At 45.8% G+C, this 27,794-nt stretch overlaps 1 protein-coding gene across 2 annotated transcripts; it reads right to left on the bottom strand.

Moving 5' to 3' along the window:
- Positions 1-575: 575 nt before the first annotated feature.
- On the bottom strand, positions 576-17,018 carry LOC144493473 (uncharacterized). Of its 2 annotated transcripts, none has more exons than XM_078212432.1 (2): positions 16,360-17,018; positions 576-5,078 (listed from the first exon to the last, which is right to left on the bottom strand). In XM_078212432.1, exons 1-2 carry the CDS (start codon positions 16,419-16,421, stop codon positions 1,997-1,999), a joined length of 3,144 nt encoding a protein of 1,047 aa, XP_078068558.1. In that variant the 5' UTR covers positions 16,422-17,018; the 3' UTR covers positions 576-1,996. The 2 variants fall into 2 exon arrangements, 1 of the variants encoding a protein (XP_078068558.1); XR_013497751.1 differs by lacking the exon at positions 576-5,078 and adding an exon at positions 13,027-14,456 and having other exon boundaries at positions 16,360-17,002.
- Between the last annotated feature and the right edge of the window lie 10,776 nt (positions 17,019-27,794).

The following is a 27,794-nucleotide window of genomic DNA, read 5'->3' as shown; positions in this document are numbered from 1 at the left end:
CTGTAACTCAGCTTCTCAAGTCCCGGCAACATCCTTGTGAAACTTCTCTGCACTCTTTCAATCTTATTTACATCCTTCCTGTAACTAGGTGACCAAAACTGTACGCAATACTCCAAATTCGGCCTCACCAATGCCTTATATAACCTTACCATAACACTCCAACTTTTATACTCGATACTCCGATTTATAAAGGCCAATGTACCAAAGGCATTCTTTACGACCCTATCCACCTGTGACGTCACTTTTAGGGAATTCTGTACCTGTATTCCCAGATCCCTCTGTTCAACTGCACTCTTCAGAGTCCTACCATTTACCCTGTACGTTCTACTTTGGTTTGTCCTTCCAAAGTGCAATATCTCACACTTGTCTGCGTTAAATTCCATTTGCCATTTTTCAGCCCATTTTTCTAGTTGGTCCAAATCCCTCCGCAAGCTTTGAAAACCTTCCTCACTGTCCACTACACCTCCAATCTTTGTATCATCAGCAAACTTGCTGATCCAATTTACCACATTATCATCCAGATCATTGATATAGATGACAAACAACAATGGACCCAACACCGATCCCTGCGGCACACCACTAGTCACAGGCCTCCACTCAGAGAAGCAATCCTCCACAACCACTCTCTGGCTTCTTCCATTGAGCCAGTGTCTTATCCAATTTACTACCTCCCCATGTATACCTAGCGACTGAACCTTCCTAACTAACTGATGTGCATCAATTGGACACGAGGCACAAAGCTTCGGTAAAAGAAGGCTTTTATTAACTAACAATGGAACTATCAGAACTTTAACACACTATCCCAGACTGAAGAGGTCCCGCCCAAGCAGGGGGTCTTATACCTCTCCCAGGAGGTGGAGCCCGACTGGGATGTGCCACAACAGTTACAACCACAGGTGCATCAATCCCACCCTAGCCCAACAACAACATTAGAACAACCCAACAACAACATTAGAACAATCCCACAGTGGGAACCAACGATGGTTCACCACATTCACCCCTCCTTTGAGAACAAAGGCCGGCGGGGTACGAAAACAGACTAAAATGTCAACAGATTATAAGTTCAGACGGTCTGGAGGACCGCACCGTCGTTGTGACCTCCTCAATACCGGCGGTGACACCGGAGTAGGTGCTTGCGGTGGCGTTCTCCCCAAAACAGCATCCAGCTGTTCTCCCACGGACTCACAGGCCGGTTGACCCTGATGAAACGGTAGTGCAGGGGATCCTGATACATTCTGCGATGGCGACGATCTTCGGGGCTCAGGCAAGCTATGCATTGGAGTAAAACTGTTAAGCATTGGTCCCGATGCTGTCCGCGCCACGTCCGGTGGAGAAATAAGGGATAAGGGATTCGTCACTGGGGGTATGGGAGCGACAGGAGTTGCTACGTCCCCTGCGGGCGCCAGGTCTCGGATCGAGACTGTGTCCTCTCGCCCGTCAGGATATGCCACATAGGCATACTGAGGGCTGGCGTGGAGGAGGTGGACCTGTTCGACCAAGGGGTCGGACTTGCGGGCCCTTACATGACGCCGCAGGAGGACGGGTCCTGGGTACGTCAACCAGGCTGGTAAAGATATCCCCGAGGACGACTTCCGAGGGAATGAGAACATCCTCTCGTGGGGAGTAGCATTGGTTGCCGTACACAGGAGGGAGCGAATGGAGTGAAGCGCATCAGGGAGGACCTCCTGCCAACGGGAGACTGGAAGGCCTTTGGACTTCAGCGCCAATAGGACAGCCTTCCAGACTGTAGCATTCTCTCGTTCCACCTGTCCATTACCCCTAGGGTTGTAACTCGTGGTCCTACTAGAGGCAATCCCGTATGAGAGCAGGAATTGCCTCAAGTCATTACTCATGAACGACGAGCCCCTGTCGCTATGGATATAGCTGGGGTACCCGAACAGGGTAAAAAGATCACGGAATGCCTTGATCACCGTGGCAGCTGACGTGTCCGCGCAGGGGACAACAAACGGGAACCGGGAGTACTCATCTATTATGTTCAGAAAGTACACGTTCCGATCTGTTGAGGGAAGGGGCCCTTAAAATCCACACTCAGCCTCTCGAAGGGGCGAGTGGCCTTGACCAAATGTGCCCGGTCAGGTCGGTAAAAGTGCGGTTTGCATTCCGCGCAAATCCGACAGCTCCTTGTCACCGACCTGACGTCCTCCACCGAGTAAGGCAGGTTGCGGGCTTTGACAAAGTGGTAGAGCCGAGTGACCCCAGGATGGCACAGGTCATTATGGAGGGCGTTCAAGCGATCCTCCTGCGTGGTAGCGCATGTTCCGCGCGAGATGGCATCCGAGGGCTCATTGAGTTTCCCTGGACGATACATGATATCGTAGTTATAGGTGGAGAGTTCAATTCTCCACCGCAAGATCTTATCATTCTTGATCTTGCCCCTCTGCGTGTTGTTGAACATGAACGCCACGGACCGCTGGTCCGTGATCAGGGTGAACCGCTTTCCCGCCAGGTAATGGCGCCAGTGTCTGACGGCCTCCACAATGGCCTGGGCCTCCTTTTCCACTGCTGAATGCCGAATTTCGGGGCCTTGGAGGGTGCGGGAAAAAAACGCGACGGGCCTGCCCGCCTGGTTTAGTGTGGCGGCCAGGGCGAAATCAGATGCATCGCTTTCCACCTGAAAAGGGATGGATTCGTCTACCGCGTGCATCGTGGCTTTCGCGATGTCGTGTTTCAATTCCTTGAAGGCCAATTGGGCCTCTGGCGTGAGTGGAAAAGTCGTGGACTTAATAAGCGGACGGGCTTTGTCCGCGTAGTTGGGGACCCACTGCGCATAATAGGAGAAGAAGCCTAGGCATCTTCTCAGTGCTTTTGCGCTCGCGGGCAAGGGAAGTTCAGCAAGGGGGCGCATACGGTCTGGATCAGGGCCAATGACCCCGTTTTCCACCACGTATCCCAGGATGGCTAACCGGCGCGTACGGAATACACACTTCTCCCTGTTGTAGGTCAAATTGAGGCGAGATGCAGTGCGTAAAAAGTTCTGGAGATTTGTGTCATGGTCCTGCTGATCACGGCCGCAGATGGTGACATTATCCAGGTACGGGAAGGTAGCCCGCAGCCTGGTCTGGTCCACCATTCGGTCCATAGCACGCTGGAAGACCGAGACCCCATTGGTGACACCAAATGGAACCCTAAGGAAATGATACAGACGACCATCCGCCTCAAAAGCCGTGTACTGTCGGTCCTCTGGGCGAATGGGGAGTTGGTGGTAGGCGGACTTAAGGTCTATGGTGGAGAACACCTGGTACTGCGCAATCTGATTGACCATATCAGATATGCACGGGAGGGGATACGCATCCAGCTGCGTATATCGATTAATGGTCTGACTGTAATCAATGACCATCCGGGGTTTGTTCCCGCTCTTGACCACCACAACCTGTGCTCTCCACGGACTAACACTGGGCTGTATGATCCCTTCTTTGAGGAGTCGCTGAACCTCAGATCTGATGAAGATCCGATCTTCAGTGCTGTAACGCCTACTTTTAGTAGCGATGGGCTTGCAGCCTGGTACCAGATTCTGAAATAAGGAGGGTGTGGTGATCTTTAACGTAGAAAGATTGCAGGCGGGGCGCTTTGGACAATTTGGAGACTGCAGCTGTTCCCCCACTGTCAGCGAAGGGAGTGGCCCACCGTACTGTAGGATCACACTCTTCATGTGGACCATAAAGTTTAGTCCGAGGAGAATTGGTGCGCAAAGATGCGGCAACACAAGGAGCCCGAATCGCTCGTAAATTGTGCCTTGCACTTTCAAAGTTACCACACAATGTCCTAGCACAGCGACAGACCGGGACCTTGATGCCATAGAGATTGTCTGTTTGGCAGGTTGAATCTGGAGTCCACACCTCTTCACAGTGTCAGGGTGAATAAAGCTCTCAGTGCTCCCGCTGTCAAACAGACAATAAATTGCATGACCATTTACCTGTATATCCATCATCGAACAATCAAGCCTGTGATGCTTAGCCTGGTCCAGGGTGATCGACGCCACCGTTGGTCTGTGAACGTCACTGCAGGCAGCTGAGGTCGATGCTGAGGACCCCTGCTGGTCGCTCATGGTCATCGTCGACCAAAATGGCCGCCCCCATGAATCGCACATGGGTGAGGGCGCCAAACGTAGCGACTCCTGGTGGTCATCCTCCTCCGACTCCGTCGACCGCAATGGCGTCATCCTGGACTCGCACGTGGACGAACCCCGTGAGTACTTCAATGACAATGGTGATGATCCCCATTCAGAAGGGTCACAGGCCGCACTGCCGTTCTTGGGCTTCGATCTGCACACCTTCGCATAATGCCCCTTTTTACCGCATGAGGTACAGACTACCGCTTTAGCAGGACACTTTTGTTGTGGATGTTTGGCTCCTCCGCAGAAGTAGCACCGCGGGCCGCATGGGGCTGCAGCCGTCGTCTGGTCCACATGGGAGCATGCCATAACACTGCACTTCGAGCCCATCGGGCGAGGAGGGATTTGCGACTGCTCCTGCCACGTTGTCTCCACGTGGTCCTCCAGATACAGGACCAAGCTCTTCGAAGCCGCCTCAAGCATTTCAGCTAATTCCATAGCTTGGGTCAGGTTGAGATTTCCCTTTTCTAGCAGCTTGAGACGGATGTATGAAGACCCGACCCCGGCCACAAACGCATCTCGGGCGAGGTCGTACATGTACTGCTCAGCCGACACGGCTTTGCAGTCACAGCCCCTGGCTAGCTGCAAGAGCTCATTGGCGTAGTCCTCCATGGTTTCGCCCGACTGCCGACGTCGTGTAGCGAGGAGGTAACGAGCGTGGATCTCGTTAGGAGGTTTCGTATAGCGCTTTTTTAAAAGCTCGAGGGCCCTCGGGTAAGTGGTGGCCGCACGGATCGCGAGGTAGACTGTGTCGCTTATCCTCGCATGGAGGACCCGGAGTCTGTCATCATCTGTGGTGACCGCTGCGGAGGCTGCTAGGTAATCTTCAAAACACTTCAGCCAGTGGTCGAAGGTGTTAGAAGCGCCCACCGCACGTGGATCTAGCGTCAGACGTTCTGGCTTTAGGATTTGCTCCATACTCTCCTTTCTTTTTTTTTTCTTCCATCTAGAGTTTAATGTTAGTTAATAAAATTGATGCGCATCAATTGGACACGAGGCATAAAGCTTCGGTAAAAGAAGGCTTTTATTAACTAACAATGGAACTATCAGAACTTTAACACACTATCCCAGACCGAAGAGGTCCCGCCCGAGCAGGGGGTCTTATACCTCTCCCAGGAGGCGGAGCCCGACTGGGATGTGCCACAACAGTTACAACCACAGGTGTATCAATCCCACCCTAGCCCAACAACAACATTAGAACAACCCAACAACAACATTAGAACAATCCCACAGTGGGAACCAACGATGGTTCACAACACTAACCTCCCATGAGGGACCTTGTCAAAGGCCTTGCAACATCCACCGCCTTCCCTTCATCCACTTTCCTGGTAACCTCCTCGAAAAACTCTAATAGATTGTTCAAACATGACCTACCATGCACAAAGCCATGTTGACTCTCCCTAATAAGTCCCTGTCTATCCAAATATTTGTAGATCCTATCCCTTATCACACCTTCCAATAACTTGCCCACCACCGACGTTAAACTTACTGGCCGATAATTTCCCGGATTTCTTTTGGAACCTTTTTTAAACAACGGAACAACATGAGCCACCCTCCAATCATCCGGCAGCTCCCCCGTGAATACTGACATTTTAAATATGTCTGCCAGGGCCCCTGCAAGTTCAACACTAGCTTCCCTCAAGGTCCGTGGGAATACCCTGTCCGGTCCTGGGGATTTATCCACTCTGATTTGCCTCAAGACAGCGAGCACCTCCTCCCCTTTAATCTGTAAAGGTTCCATGGCCTCCCTACCAGTTTGCCCTATTTCCGTAGACTCCATGCCCGTTTCCTCAGTAAATACGGATGCAAAAAAACCATTTAGTATCTCCCCCATCTCTTTTGGTTCCATACACAGTCTACCACTCTGGTCTTCAAGAGGACCAATTTTATCCCTCACTATCCTTTTGCTCCTAACATACCTATAGAAGCTCTTTGGATTTTCCTTCACTCTGTCTGCCAAAGCAACCTCATGTCTTCTTTTAGTCCTCCTGATTTCCCTCTTAAGTAGCTTCTTGCACTTTTTATACTCCTCGAGCATCTGATGTGTTCCTTGCTGCCTGTACATTTCATACAACTCTCTCTTCCTCTTAATCAGTGTTACAATCTCCCTCGAGAACCAAGGTTCCTTATTCCTATTTACTTTGCCTTCAATCCTGACAGGAACATACAAACTCTGCACTCTCAAAATTTCTCCTTTGAAGGCCTCCCACTTTCCATTTACATCCTTACCAGAGAACAGCCTGTGCCAATCCACACTTCCCAGATCCCTTCTCATTTCATCAAATTTGGCCTTTTTCCAGTTCAGAACTTCAACCCGAGGACCAGATCTATCCTTATCCGTGATCAGGTTGAAACTAATGGCATTATGATCACTGGATCCAAAGTGTTCCCTCACACTCACATCCATCACCTGCCCTAACTCATTTCCCAATAGGAGATCCAATATCGCATCCTCTCTAGTTGGCACCTCTATATACTGATGTAGAAAATTCTCCTGAACACATTTTACAAACTCTACCCCGTCTAAACCTTTAACAGTATGCGAGTCCCAATCTATATGTGGAAAATTAAAATCCCCTACTATCACAACTTTGTGTTTCTTGCAGTTGTCAGCTATCTCTCCGCTGATTTGCTCCTCCAATTCTCGCTGACTATTGGGTGGTCTATAAGACAAGCCCATTAATGTGGTCATACCTTTCCTGTTTCTCAGCTCCACCCATAGGGCCTCTGTAGACAAGCTCCCTAATCTATCCTGCCTGAGTACCGCTGTAACATTTTCCCTGACCAACAATGCCACCCCCCCCCCCCACCTTTTATCCCTCTGCCTCTATCCCGCCTGAAACATTGGAACCCTGGAACATTGAGCTGCCAGTCCTGCCCCTCCTGTAGCCAAGTTTCACTAATGGCTATAATGTCATATTTCCACGTGTCTATCCACGCCTTCAGCTCATCTGCCTTCCCCACAATACTCCTGGCATTGAAATAGACACACCTCAAAAAATTATTTCCACCACACTCTACCCTTCCATTTGTGATTAAAGGACATTAGTGAAGCAGATGGGTTTTTGTGACAATCAATGATAGTCTCATGATCACCATTACTGAAACTGACTTTCAATTCCAGATTTATTAATATTGAATTCAAATTCCACCAGCTGCCATGGTGGGATTTGAACCCATGTCCCCTGGTCATTAGCCTCTGGATTGCTAGCTCAGTGACATTACCACTACACCAACTTCCTTGTTCCATCTGGACAATGTAAACTGTCGGATATGGTGATTTCTCCACTATTTCTCCAAACCTCAAATAATCTCTGATCCAAACCTGTTCTCCCTACCAAAGAGCTAAATAATGGTCTTTCTCTGTAATATCTATCATAATGTTTCATCTGTTTACTTCGGTGAGATTCCTCTCTTTACTCAAATAAATCAATTTCTAGGTGTCCCCATGGCCTCGTAGGAAAATAAGATGACAATAGTTCTTTTGATTCTTGTCTGTGAATTCTGCATGCGATGCGATACATCTGGATATCATTTCTTCCAATGACGTTGAGAGTCCCAGCCAGCAAACCAATACCATGCTCTGTCTCTGCACTTGGTAATAGCTAAATGACCAAATTGCCCCTTAATGTCCCAAGATGTGTAGGTCAGAGAGATTAGCGGGGAAAGTACATGGGGTTATGGGGATGAGCATGGGTAAGACACTCTGTCGGAGAGTCAGTTCATCTTTTAATGAACTCGATGGGCTGAATGGCCTCCTTCTGTACTGTAGGGATTCTATGATTCGATGATCTTGATTAGGCATTGTAAGATTTCAAGTCACAATGCTCCTAGGGTTACCGTTCTATCATTGTATACTAGTAAATCATTGATAATTTTCAGATGTGCTCTCTGAATTAAATACATGGTCTTATGATAGGCCTATGTGGTATATATTTTGGTCATCCTCTAATGCAAAATTCTTTAATCTCCCTCCATTCCTCATCTGATTTTGGAGCTTCTCTGATCTCATTCAATCTTTGTGTAGTTGCGGGTAATGTATCAACTGCCATTATAGCAAACTTCTCATCTTACACAAATGCAGTGTTACATTTTTCTGGATTCTCTGTTTCAATGCTTGATGATGCATCTGTCATGATCTGTTGTTTCCCTTGAACATATACCATATGATTATTAAACCTCATCAATCTTAATTTGAACCTTTGAACTCTTGAAGGCACTGCTGCAAGCTCATTCAAATTCAATGGTGTGACTAAAGGTTTATGGTCTGTTTCTATCCTAATGTGAAGTTGTACGAGGTAGCCAGCAAATTTCTTGCATGCCCACATGGCTGCTAATGCTTCCTTTCAATTATTACATATCTTTTCTCTTGTATCTTTTAATGAATGTGATGCATAATAGACTGGTCTGTCTTCTCCATCTCTTTATACCTGAAAAAGTACTGCAGCCGATCCTGTAGAGGACACATCCACTGCTATTCATGTGGGTAACTCCAGATCGTAAGATGCTAATACCTCTGATGGCATCAACCTCACCTTGAATTTTCAAATGATTTCTGGTGTGCTTCTTCCCAACACCATGCATTGTATTGGAGTAACAATTGACGTAGTGACTCATTGAGATTTTAAAAAGATATTTTGCCACTTGATTCACCATTTCTATCAACCTTTGCAACTTCACAATGTTCCATGGAGCCTGAAATTATTTTATGACTCTGGTCTTTGGTGCATCATTTATTCCTCATGCACTCACTGTATGACCAAGAAACCTAATTTTTCTGCTGTGAAAAATGACACTTTGTTGTTGAATGTCAATCCTGCCTCTCATATTCTTGTCAGCACAGCTCTGACTGCGTCTGCTCAGGTAGATGTGTCATATGAACATACAAATTATCAGGAGGAGTAGACCATTTGGCCCTTCGAACCTGCTCCATCATTCAGTAAGATCATGGCAGATCTGATACGATTTCAGCTTCACTTTTCTGTCTGCCCTCTATACATGTTGACTCCTTGTCAATCAAAAAATATATCAACTCAGTCTTAAAAATATTCAATGATTGGCCTCCACCACATCCCTAATTACCCTTCAGAAGGTTGTGGTGAGCTGCCTTCTTAAACCTCTGTGGGTCCATGTGGTGTAGGTACACCTACAGTGCTTTAGGGAGGGAGTTCCAGGATTTTGACCCAGCGACAGTGAAGGAATGGCGATATATTTCCAAGTCAGGGTGATGAGTGGCTTGGAAGGGAGCTTACAGGTGGCGGTGTTCCCAGGTATCTGTTGCTCTTGTCCTGCTAGATGGTGATGGTTGTGGATTTGGAATGTGCTGTCAAAAAGAACAGTGGTGAGTTCCTGCAGTGCATCTTGTAAACGCTATACACAGCTGCTACTGTCTGTCAGTGGTGGATGGAATGAATGTTTGTGAATGGCGTGCCTTTAAAGCGGGCTGCTTTATCCTGGATGGTGTCTACCTTCTTGAGTGCTGTTGGAGCTGCACTTATCTAGGCTATTGTTGAGGATTCCTTCATACTCCTGACTTTTGCCTTATGGGTAGTCTTTGGGGAGTCAGGAAGTGAGTTACTCACTGCAGGATTCCTAGCCTCTGACATGCTCTTGTAGCCACAGTATTCATATGGCTGGAGTGCAGTGCAGTTTCTGGTCAATGGTAACCCCCAGGATGTTGATGATAGGGAAATTAATGATGGTAAAGCCATGGAATATTAAGGGGTGATGGTTAGATCCTTTCTTGTTGGAGGTGGCCATTGCCTGGCACTTGTGTGGCATGAAAGTTACTCCTGAACTTTATGTGCTCTCTTTCACAAAGGCACCACCTCCTCTTCAGTCTCCTCTGATCACCTGTTGAAAGCCTTAGTCAAGCTTTTGTTACTTTGTGACTCATCAATTCCATTGCTCTTCAGAAGCACTGAATTGTCACAGTGCCGAAGGAGGCCATTTGGCCTATCCTGTCTGCATTGGCTTTCCGAGTGAGCAATTCACACAATCCTCACAATCATGCACATTATATCCTTATTTATGTACAAAATAATTATTATATGTGTGAGTGTCAATAAATTGCTAAATCATTTTAAAGTTCTTGAGCTCAAAATGGAATAAGATAATTTTACGGTACTGTTTTTGGGTACAGTTTTGGGCATGTTATTTTCCACATTTCTCAGCATACAAACTCCATCCAACCAATTAAATTCAGAAGATTCTGTTTTGAAGTCATGGTGCATTTTCTGCAACAAACCTGAAGGGGGAAATTACATACAATATCCATCCAATGAAGTATTACACTGTTTCTCCTCCTCCACCTCAGCCACCTCTTCCTTTTCCATTAAACATATCATTACTCCAGTTAAGAAACAAAGCCTTACTTGAGGTCAATCAACTCTTTACAGCAGAGCATATCACTCACAAGCTATCTATTCCCTCCCCTGGACATTTCCATAGTCAGACTTTCAACTGTCCATTTCCAATCCAATTCTCTTCCCGCACCTAGTGGTGCATTAAGGCAGGCTTTTGCCTGTTTCCATAGCTAATAATTCCCAGAACCATAAGAGAGTGGATCAGAATTAGGCCATTCGGCCTATTGAGTCGATCTCGGTCTTAAATACACTCAATGACTGGAGTTTAGAAGGATGAGAGGGGATCTGATTGAGGTATATAAAATTTTAAAAGGGATTGATGAAGGAAATGTAAACCAAATGTTTCCTCTTATGGGGCAATCTAGAACAAGAGATCACAGGAACCAAAAGAGAAAGTGCTGGAAAATCTGTCCAAGAGGTCACAGGTATAGGTTGAGAGGTGGTAGATTTAAAACTGAGATGAGGAAGAACTAATTCGTACAGAGGGTGATGAACTTGTGGATTTGGGTGCCCCCGTAGCACAGTGGAGTCCGAATTATTGAATGGTTTCAAGAGGGAAATAGACATATTTCTAATAAAAAGGGAAAGGGGGATATGGGGAACAGATGGGGAGATGGATTTGAGACCAGGGAGAGAACAGCCATGGTCTGATTGAATGGCGGAGCAGGCTCAAAGGGCTGAATTCATCTACTTCTGCTCCTAATTCTTATCTTCCTAGATTTCTATGACCTGGCCCCCACGGCTTTCTGTGGCAATGAATTCCACAGATTCACCACCCTCTGGCTAAGAAATTCCTTATCATCTCAGTTCTAAAGGGGTGTTCCTTTACTCTGAGGCTGTGCCTTCGGATCCTAGTCTCTCCTACTAACGGCAACATTTTCACCACGTCCACCCTATCCAGGCCTTTCAGTATTCTGTAAATTTCAATGAGATCCCCTATAGGTTGTAATTTGTCACCAGGGTCTTATAGCTTGAGGGGCACCACCCTACATCAAGCTTGGCTGACCAGGAGTCTTTCCTGCTTTTACCACCAACCTTTGGCATGTTCGGAAGGATTTACAGGTTGACACAAGCTGTCCACTTACTTCGTCAATTCTACCCTGACCTCACTTTTTAGCCACTTTTCTATGCGATAATTATAACATAAAACCTTTGCAAATACAAATTGACCTGAGGATTTTAGGTTGCAACTCTGGAAACACACTTGACATTGATTAACTGACTGTTAAAATTAGGCCTGTTGCAAAATAAGAATAATGAGGCCAATTTTGGAGACCAATGCTGCATACCCAACTAAATGATGCTTAATCTCAGATTACTACACTGCAGAAAAAGCCCTTCGGTCCATCAAATCTGCACCGACGCATGAAATGCCCTGACCTGCCCACCTAATCCCACTTGCCAGCACTTGGCCCACAGCCTTGAAAGTTATGACCTGCCAAGTACTCATCCAGGTACTTTTTAAAGGATGTGAGGCATCCCACCTCCACCACCCTCACAGGCAGTGCATTCCAGACCGTCACCACCCTCTGAGTAAAAAGGTTTTTCCTCAAATCCCCCTAAATCTCTCACCCCTCACTTTTAACTTGTGTCCTCTCATAACTGACCCTTCAACTAAGGGGAACAGCTGTTCCCTATCCACCCTGTCCATGCCCCCCTTGAACACTTCAATCAGTTCACCCCTCAGTCTTCCCTGCTCCAACGAAAACAACCCAAGCCTATCCAACCTCTTTTCATAACATAAATGTTCCATCCTGGGCAGCATCCTGGTGAATCTCCTCTGCACCCCCTCTAGTGCGATCATGTCCTTCCTATAATGTGGCGACCAGAACTTCACACACTACTCCAGCTGTGGCCTCACCAACGTTCTATACAACTCCATCATGACCTCTCTGCTTTTGTAATTTATACCCCAATTGATAAAGGCAAGTATGCCATATGCCTTTTTCACCACCCTATTTACCTGCCTTTAAAAGATGTCCAACCTGATATTGGGACAATCCATTTTTCAGGCGTTTTTGATGAGCCACTAAAACAGACATTTGATCACTTCCATGTGTAAATGAGGCACCGAATGCTTGTTTTGAGCCACATCTGGGAAATTGGATATCACCTTAAGTTCTTCACCAGTTGCCAAAGCTGCCCAACAAGTGTATTTTTAGAAAATTAGCTTGCTGGATGTTGTGGGGTTGGAGATACAGGACTGTTTACTGACTTCACAGTACACTAACCCTGCCCCAACCCACAGACCAACTAATCTCCAGGGCATACCTTCAGCCCACCATCAGATAGGAAGGAAATGCAATATTAATTTCTTCAGATGGATGAACTCACATGGCATTGGCAGATCTCCCAATTACTTTTAACCATAGAACCCAAACAGCGCAGAAAAAGAATGTCCAGCCCATCATGTATGCACCAACTCTCCAAAAGAACATCTTACCCAGGCATGGCCCACCCCCCTCCCCTCCAACCCCCTCCCTATCCCCATAACCCCATGCATGGCCAATACACCTAACCTGCACATCTTTGGATTATGGGAGAAAAACAGAGCAGCCAGAAGAAGCCCAGTGAGTCACACAAACATGGGAGGATGTGTAGACTCCACACAGACAGTCATCCAAGGCCAGAATCAAATCTGGGTCCCTGGTGTTGTGAGGCAGCAGTGCTAACCACTGTAGCACCCATTTTATTTTATTGGGACATGCGAGGCGCTGGCTGGCCACATTTATTGTCTCTAGTTGCCTGTTCAGAGGGCAGTTGAGAGTCAACCACATTGCTGTGGCTCTGGAGTCACATAGTGATAGCCTTTTTCCTCTGATGGAGAAATCCAGCACGAGGGGGCATGGCTTTAAATTGAGGGGGGGTAGTTATAGAACCGATGTCAGGGGTAGGTTCTTTACCCAGAGGGTGGTGAGGGATTGGAATGCCCTGCCAGCATCAGTAGTAAATGCACCTAGTTTGGGGGCGTTTAAGAGATCCGTAGATAGGTTCATGGACGAAAAGAAATTGGTTTAGGTTGGAGGGTCACAGTTTTTTTTTTTAACTGGTCGGTGCAACATCGTGGGCCGAAGGGCCTGTTCTGCGCTGTAATGTTCTATGTTCTATGTTCTATGTTCTATACAGGCCAGAAGATTTCCTTCCCTAAAGGTCATTAGTGGACCAGATGGGTTTTTCCAACAATGTTTCATGGTCATCGGTAGGTTCTTAATTCCAGATTTTTAAAATTGAATTCAAATTCCACCATCTGCCATGGCGGGATTCGAACCCGGGTCCCCGGAACATTAGCTGAGTTTCTGGATTAATAGTCAAGGGATAATACCACTAGGCCATCACCTCCCCCACAGTAAAGCGATTAGTCATTAGTAATTCCTGAGGCTGAATTTCACACTGGTTGTGGGCTTCCCAGTTAGTGCACATGCTTCATGTGCAGCATCCATTTCAGGTCTGAAAACCAGCCGAAAGGAATTTCAAAACCATCATTTTTAACCAGTGGATTGAGTGAATTTTCAATCATTCCATTAGTCTGGGCCGGATTTAGATCTGCTCCCAGGGTTGGAAGGAGCTTATGAATGAAATGCATGTAATTTCTCAAAATAAAGAAACTGATATGAAGTGAAATGCAATGAATCACATATCAAGAGTTACATTCATAGCAGTATCCCCATTAGATGTTTCATATTTTATGGATCGCATATTCATTTGATGGTATTAGTATCATGTTACAGTTTTTCCACGGGTATAATTCAATGGTAAACACTTGCCTCTAGTGGATTATACACACAAATTGAGCTAATTATTAGAGACGGATCACATCAATTTAAGTGGTTCTGACAAGTGAAGTATTTGTGCCACTGTTGCTATAAGTCATACTTGGATGGGCTTCTTGTCATGTTAAGGTTATGAGTTTGTTTTCTGATTTCTAATGAAGCTATATTTCATTTCATTTCTTCATTGTTCTGAAAGGTCAAAAAGACACAGTTTGCATTTGAGCAACAAATCATTCCTCCAGGCAGCAAATTGGAAGTCTCCTTTTACATAAATACACCAATGGTAGTATTGTAATATGCCTTTAAAGGATTGCAACATGACACCACTAGAAAGGAAGTGTGTCACGCAATCCAGTTTTAGTTTCAATTTTGCTTTGAGCAAAGCACTTCACATACAGCTCTGCTGTTGGTGTCTTCAGGCTTTCTGTTCAAGCGTTTCTGTTCATATGAATTAACAAATGAACCCACAACATGTTGCTTTTGAAACACAGCAAGGTGCGGGACCAAAACAACAGAAAAGCAATATGCATCAGCAGTTGTGAGGCTTGAACGCTACATCATAAAGGCATCACTTTCCCCAAGAACAAGTCATGTGGTCTCTATGGAGGAGGCAGAGTTTTTGCTGAGCTCTGACAGATTCAACTTCCAAATTTACTGCATTAGGTAAAAAAAGCTAACTTTGGCAAAGTCACGAGGATATGTTCAGGAAGGATGAACTGATGTTTCATGGCAAGATGAACCCCTTTTGAATGCTGAAGCACAGTTAATGTGAACATCACAAAGTCAAAATGAGTCTGGCTATCCTCGGAATCATTGAAATACGACAGTGCAGAAGGAGGCCATTCAGCTCATCGAGTCTGCACTAACAACAAACCCACCCAGGCCCTATCCCCATAAATTTACCCGCTAATCCCTCTAATCTACGCATCCCGGGACACTCAGGGGCAATTTAGCATAGCCAGTCAACCTAATCCCCACATCTTTGGAGTGTGGGAGGAAACCGGAGCACCCGGAGGAAACCCACACAGGAACAGGGAGAACATGTAAAGTTCACACAGACAATGACCCAAGCCAGGAATCGAACCCTTGAGCTGCGAGGCAGCAGTGCTAACTACTGTGCCACCATGCTGCCCTGAGTGTTTCCCTGCGCAGGTTGTTGCAGCCATCATTTGATCCTTAAGGCAAAAGTGACATTATTCATGAAAAAGTTCAGTGAGCGGCAAGACAGGGTGGAAGGAGTGGAAGAGGAACATTTTCACTTTGAACAGTGACATCAGGTACTGGGTGCCTGTTATACACCCCGTCTGTAGTTCCTTCCCACTGAAGTAAAATTTTAGCCCTCAGAGAGCCAAGTAGCTGTAAAGTTATTCGAGAGCTGGAGAAAATGGAACCTGGAATGTTGACTTCTTTAATAATACAGAGCAATGGCGGAGTCTCAAATTTCCTCATAAACACGTATGGCAGGGGGTGCTATTTAAACCTGACAGAACACTCCATATCCCACAAAAAGCCATGGGACCTGAGCAGCAGAGTGTTTACAAGCAAACACTCCCAGTATGAAGCCTTGCCCAACTGAAGTGGGAAATCGGGAAATCGCAGGCGCATTCCTATTATTTTTTTGGCTATTACAAGGAATGGTTGGAGAACACATTTTCACTCGATCAACCCTCACGTTTCCTCCAACACCAAAACTCGGAGGTCTGACTTCAACAAAAAAATAGGAGGAGGAAACAGGGGCTGGCTGAAACATAGTAAATAGAAGCAGGAGTAGGCCATTCGGCCCTTCGAGTCTGCTCTGCCATTCATTTTGATCATGGCTGATCATCAAAATCAATACCCTGATTCCCCCTTCCCCCGATATCCTTTGATCCCTTTAGCCCCAAGAGCGATATCTTGAAATTAGATTATTGGCCAAATGAAAGTGAAAAGAAACAAGCTCCGAATATTCACTAACATGCTCTGCATATATTCATGTGGTGTTTGATACAGCATTTGAATATTCTCAAAAAAAACAGAGCAGCGGCCAAACTTTAGACTGCAAACCCCACAGATGAATGCACAGCAGAAGACAAAGCTGGTTATTGCCACATACCTCTTCCTCAATAAATATTCAATGTCCTCAATAATCTCCGCACGTTTATCCCTGGTGGACATTTCATCCTTTGCTGGTCGTCCTGCAAGGGGTTCCTTGCCATCGGCAACAATGTATGAGATCACGACAGGATGTTCCACTATAGAGAATCGTAATATAAATTTAATATGATTAGCCTAAATTAAAATCGCACTTTTAAGAATAGGAGAAAATGAACGCTGTGGTAATCACATCAGTTCCATAAACTGAAGCATTAGTGTTACCACATGCTTGCTAGCAACAGTGTAAGCGGGCACACAAATTATTTGCAACCATGCATATGCGTCCCTCCTTCGATCAACGGATTAAATGTTCTGCTCAAACTTTCTATGCCACGTTCTTCCTTTAGCAGTTCTTCTTTCTTCACACGGAGGCGCAACAGGGCCTGGAGTCACAAAACAAAGACTGAAGTGCTCAACCACAACATTCCCTGGCTGTGAAAAGGAAAAAAAAGAGACTCTCCCGTCTCATTATCAGAATATTTAGCGGCAGTCCGCAAATTTTGACTCTGCCTGTGGTGCGCTATCATCACTGACTGCGAAATGCAGAGGGAATTTCAGTGCTCCGGGCAGGAAGGCGCGCTGAGAGGGAGCATGGGTCAGAGCTAAGATTACAGCCTTGTGGTGCTGCTCCTTCCATCCGTCAAGCATGGTTGCTGAGCGTGAGTGAGGGATAACTGAGGCTGCCACATAAGTGATGATTGACACATGGCACAGCTGCTTCAGGACAGGATGGAGGAAAGCACGTTGAGCAGCTAGACAGCCGTGCTGTTTTTTTATTGCTCCACTAAAATACCCACTGGGCCACTGATTTTTTTTGGAGCAAGTTTGGGGTGGAGAGGGTGGTTTTAAAAGTTTATTCCATGATTATCTCTTTGTTTTTCTCCCTCCCGGGTTCTGGTTGCACAGGATATCTCAATAGTTTTGAGCCGTGGCATGGTGATTAGCGCTGCTGCCTCACAGCACCAAAAACCCAGGTTCCATTCCTGGCGTGGGTCATTGTCTGTGCAGGATCTGCACCTTCTCCCCGTGTCTGCGTGGGTTTCCTCCGGGTGCTCCGGTTTCCTCCCACAGTCCGAAAGGTGTGCTGGGTAGGTGGATTGGCCATGCCAAATTCTCCATCAGTGGACCCGAACAGGCGCTGGAGTGTGGTGACTTGGGGATTTTCACAGTAACTTCACTGTAGTGTTAATGTAAGCCTACTCGTAGATTTCCTTTCCTAAAGGAAATTAGTGAACCGGATGGGTTTCATGAAACAAATGGTTTCATGGTCATCATTAGACTTTCAATTTCAGATTTTTATTGAATTCAAATTCCAACATCTGCTGTGGTGGAATTTGAACCTGGGTCCCCAGAGCATTACCCTGAGTTGCTGGATTACTAGTCCAATGACAATACCACTGCGTCACTGCCTCCCCATAGCATGTAGTTACAAGTAGTTCATAGATCATAGAAACCCTACAGTGCAGAAGGAGGCCATTCGGCCCATCGAGTCCGCACCGACCACAATCCCACCCAGGCCCCACCCCCACACATTTTACCCGCTAATCCCTCTAACCTACGCATCCCAGGACTCTAAGGGGCAATTTTTTTTTAACCTGGCCAATCAACCTAACCCGCACATCTTTGGACTGTGGGAGGAAACCGGAGCACCCGGAGGAAACCCATGCAGACACGAGGAGAATGTGCAAACTCCACACAGACAGTGACCCGAGCCGGGAATCGAACCCAGGACCCTGGAGCTGTGAAGCAGCAGTGCTAACCACTGTGCTACCGTGCCGCCCAAGTTAATAAAGTTAATTTAGTTAATAAAGATTTGCAATGGACATACGGAAGACTGCAAAGACTATTTCAAAATATACCATTCTGTAACAACCACTCTCCCAATAAATGCCTTGAGGAAATTCACATAGCCCACATCCAGCTCATCATCTTGCCATAGTATAATAACCATGCAAAATGATTTCCAAGCTGATATTATTGGTTGATATAAAGTTGATCCTTCACTTACTGTTTATCATTAGTTCAATAACAAACAGTAATTATAAATGTGGTTGAACAAAGATGTTGTCTACTCTGTTGACCCATTACCCTGAGCTGATTTGTCTCCAAGTCAGAGAGTCAGATCTCAAATCCCACCTCAATTGATATCCAAACTTTGCAACAACCTTTGAGAAAATTCCGAAAGTTCTTGGCCAGGGGATTGAGGTAGATCAATTTAAAGCAACAGAGACTGGGGAGAAAAGCCAAAACCATAAAGCTACCCCACTTGTTGTAGTAAAGGGGTTAACAGATATGTTATGCTAATATATGATGTAAATGCTGAAGCACTACTGACATTTTAGCACAGAAATGAACTTTCCAACATCGTTGTGTGAACATTTTGTGCACTCAAGTCAAATTTGGAATCAATTTTTCCATTGAAATCCAAGTCAAAATTAGTAATAATAACGACTAGAGTGAAATGCACTGTCTGTTCACTCTCAGAACAAAATGTTCATGACAATTGTTACAGTCCAGTTTTTTAAAATTTATGCATTCATAAGATGTGGGCATCACTGGCTATATGCAGCATTTCTTGTCCATTGCTAATTGCCCTTGAGAAGGTGATGGTGAGCTGCAGCATCCTTGTGGTCTAGGTACTAACAGTGCTGTTAGGAAGAGAGTTCCAGGATGTTGACACAGCCATTGGCTCAAATGCCATTGAATGTTAGTATGTGTTTTAATACAAGAAGCATTTTTGTTCTGGAGAAATGTATTTGCCAACTCTGTGCACAGTAAATATAATTGATGTCCATATTCCTTTGCGTTGCCAGATTTTGTCACATGTCACAATTTCCATGACACTGTAATGCTTGCCTTAGTTCATTCCTATTAACGGTGCTGCTAATACATTGTAACATTTTAGGTTGTTATTGCGAATATTTAACCAGTATAGGTCTTCACCTTTCAATGGAGTTTCATTTACCAGGGGGTCCGAGTTAGAGGAAAGATAATGAGAAGTTTGGACATGTTACAAAAATCCTTAAATTAGTGTTTGAAGTAACAATTAATAGTTGTTAGTGTGGCCTCCAAATATTTCACTGATAAGTGTTATTGGATTATTTTGAGGGTTAAAATTGCTTTTGAATGGAAAAAAATAATTTTGGTTTCGGAATTGTATGGTGCCTGCCCATTTGTCACTAAATGGATGCCTAAGCCTCAATAAAGGGCAGGGAGGAAATAAGTTCTCAGTACCAGCTAGAATTGTGGCACCCTCCAAACCTTCTATAGTGATATTGGTAGAAAAATAGTCATGCAAACCTGGGGGCTTCATGGCTGTTTGTAACCCCCCACAATCCCCAAACCTTATAGCATTGGACTACAAAATAAAACATTCAGCTTTCTGATCTGAAATTCTGACCCTCCACCTACATAATCTGGACCTGCTAATGTCCACCCATTGTTTCCAACTGGGTGACTATTGATAATCTTATTCATGCTTATTTCCAAAAAACAAAAGAGGGAGAGAAATAAACTCAGGTGCGAAAGTAAAAATCTACCAGACAGGAAAGGATGTCTTTAATACGCAATTGGGAGGAACAATGGGAGGGAGATTAGAAAAATTGCAAAGACTGGCCCTGAGGGCAAAATGGTTCAATTACTCCCCCCGGCTTATTCTCTGATTTCTGTTAAAGTCTTCAATTTGAGGGACGATTCATTAGATTCAGCATCTGCAGAATTAAGTACACAGTTAGACAAACGTAAGTTAAATATAACTGTGACCTTTTGCGAAACAGTCCCTGAGGTTAACAACTAATGTCATTTATTTTATACAAGTTATTTATAAGGCCTCTGTGTAACTTTGGATATAGTAAGAAGTTTAACAACACCAGGTTAAAGTCCAACAGGTTTATTTGGTAGCAAAAGCCACACAAGCTTTCGAGGCTCTGAGCCCCTTCTTCAGGTGAGTGGGAATTCTGTTCACAAACAGAACTTATAAAGACACAGACTCAATTTACATGAATAATGGTTGGAATGCGAATACTTACAACTAATCCAGCACCGACCTCCTCAGAAGACAAACACGGGACACAGTGGACAGAGTACCCTTCGTTGTCCAGTACTTCCCCGGAGCGGAGAAGCTACGGCATCTCCTCCGGAGCCTTCAACATGTCATTGATGAAGACGAACATCTCGCCAAGGCCATCCCCACACCCCCACTTCTTGCCTTCAAACAACCGCACAACCTCAAACAGACCATTGTCCGCAGCAAACTACCCAGCCTTCAGGAGAACAGTGACCAAGACACCACACAACCCTGCCACAGCAACCTCTGCAAGATGTGCCGGATCATCGACACAGATGCCATCATCTCACGTGAGAACACCATCCACCAGGTACACGGTACATACTCTTGCAACTCGGCCAACGTTGTCTACCTGATACGCTGCAAGAAAGGATGTCCCGAGGCATGGTACATTGGGGAAACTATGCAGACGCTGCGACAACGGATGAATGAACACCGCTCGACAATCACCAGGCAAGACTGTTCTCTTCCTGTTGGGGAGCACTTCAGCGGTCACGGGCATTCGGCCTCTGATATTCGGGTAAGCGTTCTCCAAGGCGGCCTTCGCGACACACGACAGCGCAGAGTCGCTGAGCAGAAACTGATAGCCAAGTTCCGCACACACAAGGACGGCCTCAACCGGGATATTGGGTTTATGTCACACTATTTGTAACTCCCACAGTTGCGTGGACCTGCAGAGTTTCACTGGCTGTCTTGTCTGGAGACAATACACATCTTTTTAGCCTGTCTTGATGCTCTCTCCACTCCCATTGTTTTGTTTCTTAAAGACTGGATTAGTTGTAAGTATTCGCATTCCAACCATTATTCATGTAAATTGAGTCTGTGTCTTTATAAGTTCTGTTTGTGAACAGAATTCCCACTCACCTGAAGAAGGGGCTCAGAGCCTCGAAAGCTTGTGTGGCTTTTGCTACCAAATAAACCTGTTGGACTTTAACCTGGTGTTGTTAAACTTCTTACTGTGTTTACCCCAGTCCAACGCCGGCATCTCCACATCATAACTTTGGATATACTCAGGATAGAAGCAAACTGCAAATGATATACAAAAGCATAATTCGTGACATTTTTTGTGTTAAATTTTGTTGTTAATGATGTATCAATGATGCTGAAACTGGTTGAAAATGGCAACAGTGGAAGAAATGGTGCACCTCAGGAAAATCGGAGTACTCTCTGGAGTGCATCAAGAACTAGAGGGCACGGATTCAAAATAATGGGCAAAAGGAATAGAAATGAGGAAGAAGAAATCACCCAGGGGGTTGTTGGAGTTTGAAATGAACTTCCTGAGAGGATAATGGAGGCAGGTTCAATTGAGGTATTTGAAAAAGAATTGGATTACAATCTGAAAAGAAAGAAAGTGCAAGGTTATAGGGATAAGGCAGGGAAGTGGGATTAGGTAGAATGCTCTTTCAGTAAACCAGTGCAGACTCGATGAGCCGAATGGTCTCCTTCTGCACTGTAAAGATTCTTTGATTCTGTGAACACCTATAAATTTGATCTGTATTGGGATGTAGTTACTCCGAAGAATGAAGATAGATGGGTGACGGTGAGAGGGGCTGGGAGGAAGCAGTCAGTACAGGGCTCCCCTGTGGTCGTTCCCCCAGGCAACAAGTATACCGCTTTGGATACTGTTGAGGGGGACAACTTACCAGTGGTAAGCCACGGTGACCGGATCTCCAGCATTGAGTCTGTCCCTGTGGCTCAGAAGGGAAGGGGGTAGAGCAGGAGAGTAATAGTTATTGGGGACTCGATAGTTAGAGGGACAGATAGGAGGTTCTGTGGCAGCGAAAGAGACTCACGGATGGTATGTTGCCTCCCGGGTGCCAGGGTCCATTTCGTCTCGGACCGTGTTTTCAGGATCCTTAAGGGGGAGGGGGAACAGTCACAAGTTGTGGTACATATCGGTACCAATGACATAGGTAAGAGAAGGGACGGGGATTTAAAACAGGAATTTAGGGAGCTAGGGTGGAAGCTGAGAGCCAGGACAAACCATGTTGTCATCTCTGGTTTGTTGCCGGTGCCACGTGCTAGTGAGTTGAGGAACAGGGAGAGAGTGCAGATAAACACGTGGCCGCAGGGATGGTGTAGGAGGGAGGATTTCAGTTACATGGATAATTGGAGCACATTCTGGGGAAGGTGGGACCTGTACAAACAGGACCTGAACCAGAGAGGCACCAATATCCTGGGAGGGAAATTTGCTACGGCTCTTCGGGGGGGGGGGGGTTTAAACTAATTTGTCAGGGGGATGGGAAAACAAGCGGTAGTCCAGAAGCCAGTGTTGAGTGTAGTGAGGTACTGAGGAGGGTATCAAGGTCGCTGGAGTGTACCAGCAGACAGGAAGGTGGGTTGAAGTGTGTCTACTTCAATGCAAGGAGCATCCGGAATAAGGTAGGTGAACTTGGATTGGTACTTGGGACTACGATGTTGTGGCCATTATGGAGACATGGTTAGAACAGGGACAGGAATGGTTGTTGGAAGTTCCGGGGTATAGATGTTTCAATAAGAGTAGGGAAGGTGGTAAAAGAGGTGGAGGAGTAGCATTGTTAATCAAGGATAGTTTAACGGCTGCAGAAAGGCAGTTCGAGGGGGATCTGCCTACTAAGGTAATATGGGCTGAAGTTAGAAATAGGAAAGGAGCGGTCACGTTGTTAGGAGTTTTCTATAGGCCCCCCAAATAGTAATAGAGATGTGGAAGAGGAAATTGCAAAGCAGATTATGGATAGGTGTGGAGGTCACAGGGTAGTTGTCATGGGTGACTTTAACTTTCCAAATATTGATTGGAACCTTTATAGGTCGAATAGTTCAGATGGGGCAGTTTTTGAACAGTGTGTGCAGGAGGGTTTCCTGACACAATATGTGGATAGGCTGACAAGAGGTGGGGCCACATGGGACTTGGTACTGGGTAATGAACCGGGCCAAGTGTTAGATTTGTTTGTGGGAGAGCACTTTGGAGATAGTGACCACAATTCGGTGTCTTTCATTATTGCAATGGAGAGGGATAGGGCCATACGGCAGGGCAAGGTTTATAATTGGGGGAGGGGTAATTATGACGCGGTTAGGCAGGAATTAGGGAGCATAAGATGGGAACAGAAACTGTCAGGGAAAGGCACAAATGAAAAGTGGAGCTTGTTCAAGGAACAAATATTGAGTGTCCTTGATCGGTATGTCCCTGTCAGGCAGGGAGGAAATGGCCGAGTGAGGGAACCATGGTTCACAAAAGAGGTTGAATGTCTTGTCAAGAGGGAAAAGGAAGTGTATGTAAGGATGAGAAAACAAGGTTCAGTTGGGTCACTTGAGGGTTACAAGGTAGCAAGGAATGAGCTAAAAAAAAGGGCTTAGGAGAGCTAGGAGGGGGCATGAGAAGTCCTTGGTGGGTCGGATCAAGGAAAACCCCAAGGCTTTTTACTCTTATGTGAGAAATAAAAGAATGACCAGGGTGAGGTTAGGGCCAGTCAAGGACAGTAGTGGGAACTTGTGCATGGAGTCAGAAGAGATAGGAGAGGCGATGAATGAATACTTTTATTCTGTGTTCACCAAGGTGAGGGGCCATGTTTTTGAGGATGAGTGTGAGATACAGGCTGATAGGCTGGAGGAGGTAGATGTTCTGAGGGAAGATGTATTAGCAATTTTGAAAAACCTGAGGGTCGATAAGTCCCCTGGGCCAGATGGGATATATCCTAGGATTCTTTGGGAGGCAAGGGATGAGATTGCGGAGCCTTTGGCTTTGATCTTTGTGTCCTCACTGTCCACGGGGATAGTGCCAGAGGACTGGAGAGTGGCAAATGTTGTTCCTCTGTTCAAGAAAGGAAATAGGAATGACCCTGGTAATTATAAGCCGGTTAGTCTTACTTCGGTGATTGGTAAGTTAATGGAAAAGGTACTGAGGGATAGGATTTATGACCATTTGGAAAGATGCAGCTTAATCCAGGATAGTCAACACGGATTCGTGAAGGGGAAGTCTTGCCTCACAAATTTGATTGAATTCTTTGAGGAGGTAACTAAGTGTGTCGATGAAGGTAGAGCAGTTGATGTCATATACATGGATTTTAGTAAGGCGTTTGATAAGGTTCCCCATGGTTGGCTCATGAAGAAAGTAAGGAGGTGTGGGAGAGAGGGAATTTGGCCGATTGGATAAGTAACTGGCTATCTCATAGAAGTCGAAGTAACTGGCTATCTCATAGATGACGAAGGAGCAGCGCTCCGAAAGCGAATGGCATTTACTACCAAATAAACCTGTTGGACTTTAACCTGGTGTTGTTAAAACTCTTACTGTGTTTACCCCAGTCCAATGCCGGCATCTCCACATCATGACTACCATCGACACCGCAAACTGCCGGCTCCAAGTGGAGAGAATCTCCAAGAAGATCGCGCATATTGACAACTTAAACAGACCATTGTCCGCAGCAAACTACCCAGCCTTCAGGAGAACAGTGACCACGACACCACACAACCCTGCCACAGCAACCTCTGCAAGACGTGCCGGATCATCGACACAGATGCCATCATCTCACGTGAGAACACCATCTACCAGGTACACGGTACCTACTCTTGCAACTCGGCCAACGTTGTCTACCTGATACGCTGCAGGAAAGGATGTCCTCAGGCATGGTACATTGGGGAAACCATGCAGACGCTATGATAACGGATGAATGAACATCGCTCGACAATCACCAGGCAAGACTGTTCTCTTCCTGTGGGGGAGCACTTCAGCGGTCATGGGCATTCAGCCTCTGATCTTCGGGTAAGCGTTCTCCAAGGCGGCCTTCACGACACACGACAGCGCAGAGTTGCTGAGCAGAAACTGATAGCCAAGTTCCACACACATGAGGACGGCCTCAACTGGGATCTTGGATTTATGTCACATTATCAGTAACCCCCAAAGCTTGCCTCCTGGACTTGCAGAATCTCACTGGTTGTCCTGTCTGGAGACAATACACATCTCTTTAACCTGTGCTTAATGCTCCCTCCACTCACATTGTCTGTATCTTTAAGACCTAGTTGGCTGTAGAGATTCACATTCTAATCAGTATTCTGTAACTTGATTTTGTGTCTCTGTATGCCCTGTTTGAGAGCAGATATCCACTCCATCTGACGAAGGAGCAGCGCTCCGAAAGCCAATGGCATTTGCTACCAAATAAACCTGTTGGACTTTAACCTGGTGTTGTTAAAACTCTTACTGTGTTTATCTCATAGAAGACAGAGGGTAGTGGTGGATGGAAAATTTTCAGACTGGGGACCAGTTACCAGCGGTGTACCACAGGGAACAGTGCTGGGTCCTCTGCTATTTGTGATTTTTATCAATGAGGAGGGGGCTGAAGGGTGGGTCAATAAATTTGCTGATGACACCAAGATTGGTGGAGTAGTGGATGAGGTGGAGGGCTGTTGTAGGCTGCAAAGAGACATTGATAGGATGCAGAGCTGGGCCGAAAAATGGCAGATGGAGTTTAACCCTGATAAGTGCGAGGTGATTCATTTTGGTAGGACAAATTTGAATGCGGATTACAGGGTCAACGGCAGCATTCTGAGGAATGTGGAGGAACAGAGAGATCTTGGGGTTCATATCCACAGATCTCTGAAGGTTGCCAATCAAATGGATAGAGCCGTGAAGAAGGCCTGTAGTGTGTTAGCGTTTATAAACAGGGGGTTTGAGTTTAAGAGCTGTGGGGTTATGCTGCAACTGTACAGGACCTTGGTGAGACCACATTTGGAATATTGTGCGCAGTTCTGGTCACCTCACTATAAGAAGGACGTGGAAGCATTGGAAAGAGTGCAAAGGAGATTTACCAGGATGCTGCCAGGTTTGGAGGGTAGGTCTTATGAGGAAAGGTTGAGGGAGCTAGGGCTTTTCTCTTTAGAGCGGAGGAAGATGAGAGGCGACTTAATAGAGGTTTATAAGATGATGAGGGGGATAGCTAGAGTGGACATTCAGAGACTATTTCCTCGGGTGGATGTAGCTGTTACTAGGGGGCATAACTATAAGGTTCATGATGGGAGATATAGGAGGGCTGTCTGAGGTAGGTTCTTTACTCAGAGAGTGGTTGGGGTGTGGAATGGACTGCCTGCTGTGATAATGGAGTCGGACACTTTAGGAACTTTCAAGCGGTTATTGGATAGGCACATGGAGCACACCAGAATGATAGGGAGTGGGATAGTTTGATCTTGGTTTCGGACAAAGCTCAGCACAACATCGTGGGCCGAAGGGCCTGTACTGTGCTGTACTGTTCTATGTTCTATGTCTTAAATCTTAATGAATTATGCTTTCACCTGTCAGCTTAGTACCAGGCAAACCTACAAATGTGGTGTCAAACTGGTGAAGCTACAACACAAGGACTACTTGGTACCAAACAACGTAAGCAGCAAATGATAGACAGTTAAGCTATTCCACAACCAATGGATTAGAACAAAGCTCTGCAGTCCTGCCATATCCAATCATGAATGGCGGAGGACAATTAAACAACTCACTGGAGGATGAGGAGGCGCCACAAATATCACCACCTTCAATCGTGGTGGAACCCAGAACATCAGTGCAAAAGATAATGCTGAAACATTTGCAATGCTCTTCAGCCAGAAGTGCTGAGTGGATGATCCATCTCGGCCTCCTCCTGAAATCCCCAGTATCGCAAATGCCAGTCTTCAGCCAACTCGATTCACTCCACCTGTTACCAAGAAATGGTTGAAGGCATTGGATGCTGCAAAGGTTATGGGGCTTGGACACAATATTTCAGCAATAGTACTTAAGACTTGTGCTCAGAACTTGTCATGCTTCTAGCGAGGTTTTTCCAGTACAGGTACAACATTTGGCATCTCCCTGGCAATGTGGAAAATTGATGTGGAAAATTGCCCAGGTAATGTTGGACACTACATTTTAAGTTTTGTGGGCATCGGCTGATCAGGTACAATCTATAACATGCCCATTGCAAACAGTGGCGAAAACATACTGTTTGATACAGTGGGTGGGATGTTTTGGCCGCGTTCGCTGCAAAACCGGAAAATCCCACTCGAGGTCAATGGACCTTTGAATGGTCCACATCCAGACTGCTACAATTCCCATAGTGGGCGGGGTGGGAAAATTCCTCCCACAGTCTCCAACATTAGGTATGATTCTGTGATTAGACAACATTTGCTAAATAATCCTCAGTAAAGAATTAGGCTAATTTAAGATTGTCAATCACAGTGTGGCACATTTGCATGTACTGGAAACTACCCACGTTAATACTCAAGGCCCTGTTCTTTGCAGACAGAAAAGACATTCGCACACATTGTGCCTGTGTCAGCTAAACAAAATATGTGATAGCCATTCGTGGACTCACTCCTTAAGGCAATGCCTCGACCAA

Source organism: Mustelus asterias, chromosome 5 (genome assembly GCF_964213995.1).
Source record: "Mustelus asterias chromosome 5, sMusAst1.hap1.1, whole genome shotgun sequence".
NCBI classification, from domain to species: Eukaryota; Metazoa; Chordata; class Chondrichthyes; order Carcharhiniformes; family Triakidae; genus Mustelus; species Mustelus asterias.
Note: the sequence above shows the minus strand (reverse complement) of the source record. Positions and strands in the feature narration are given on the sequence as shown.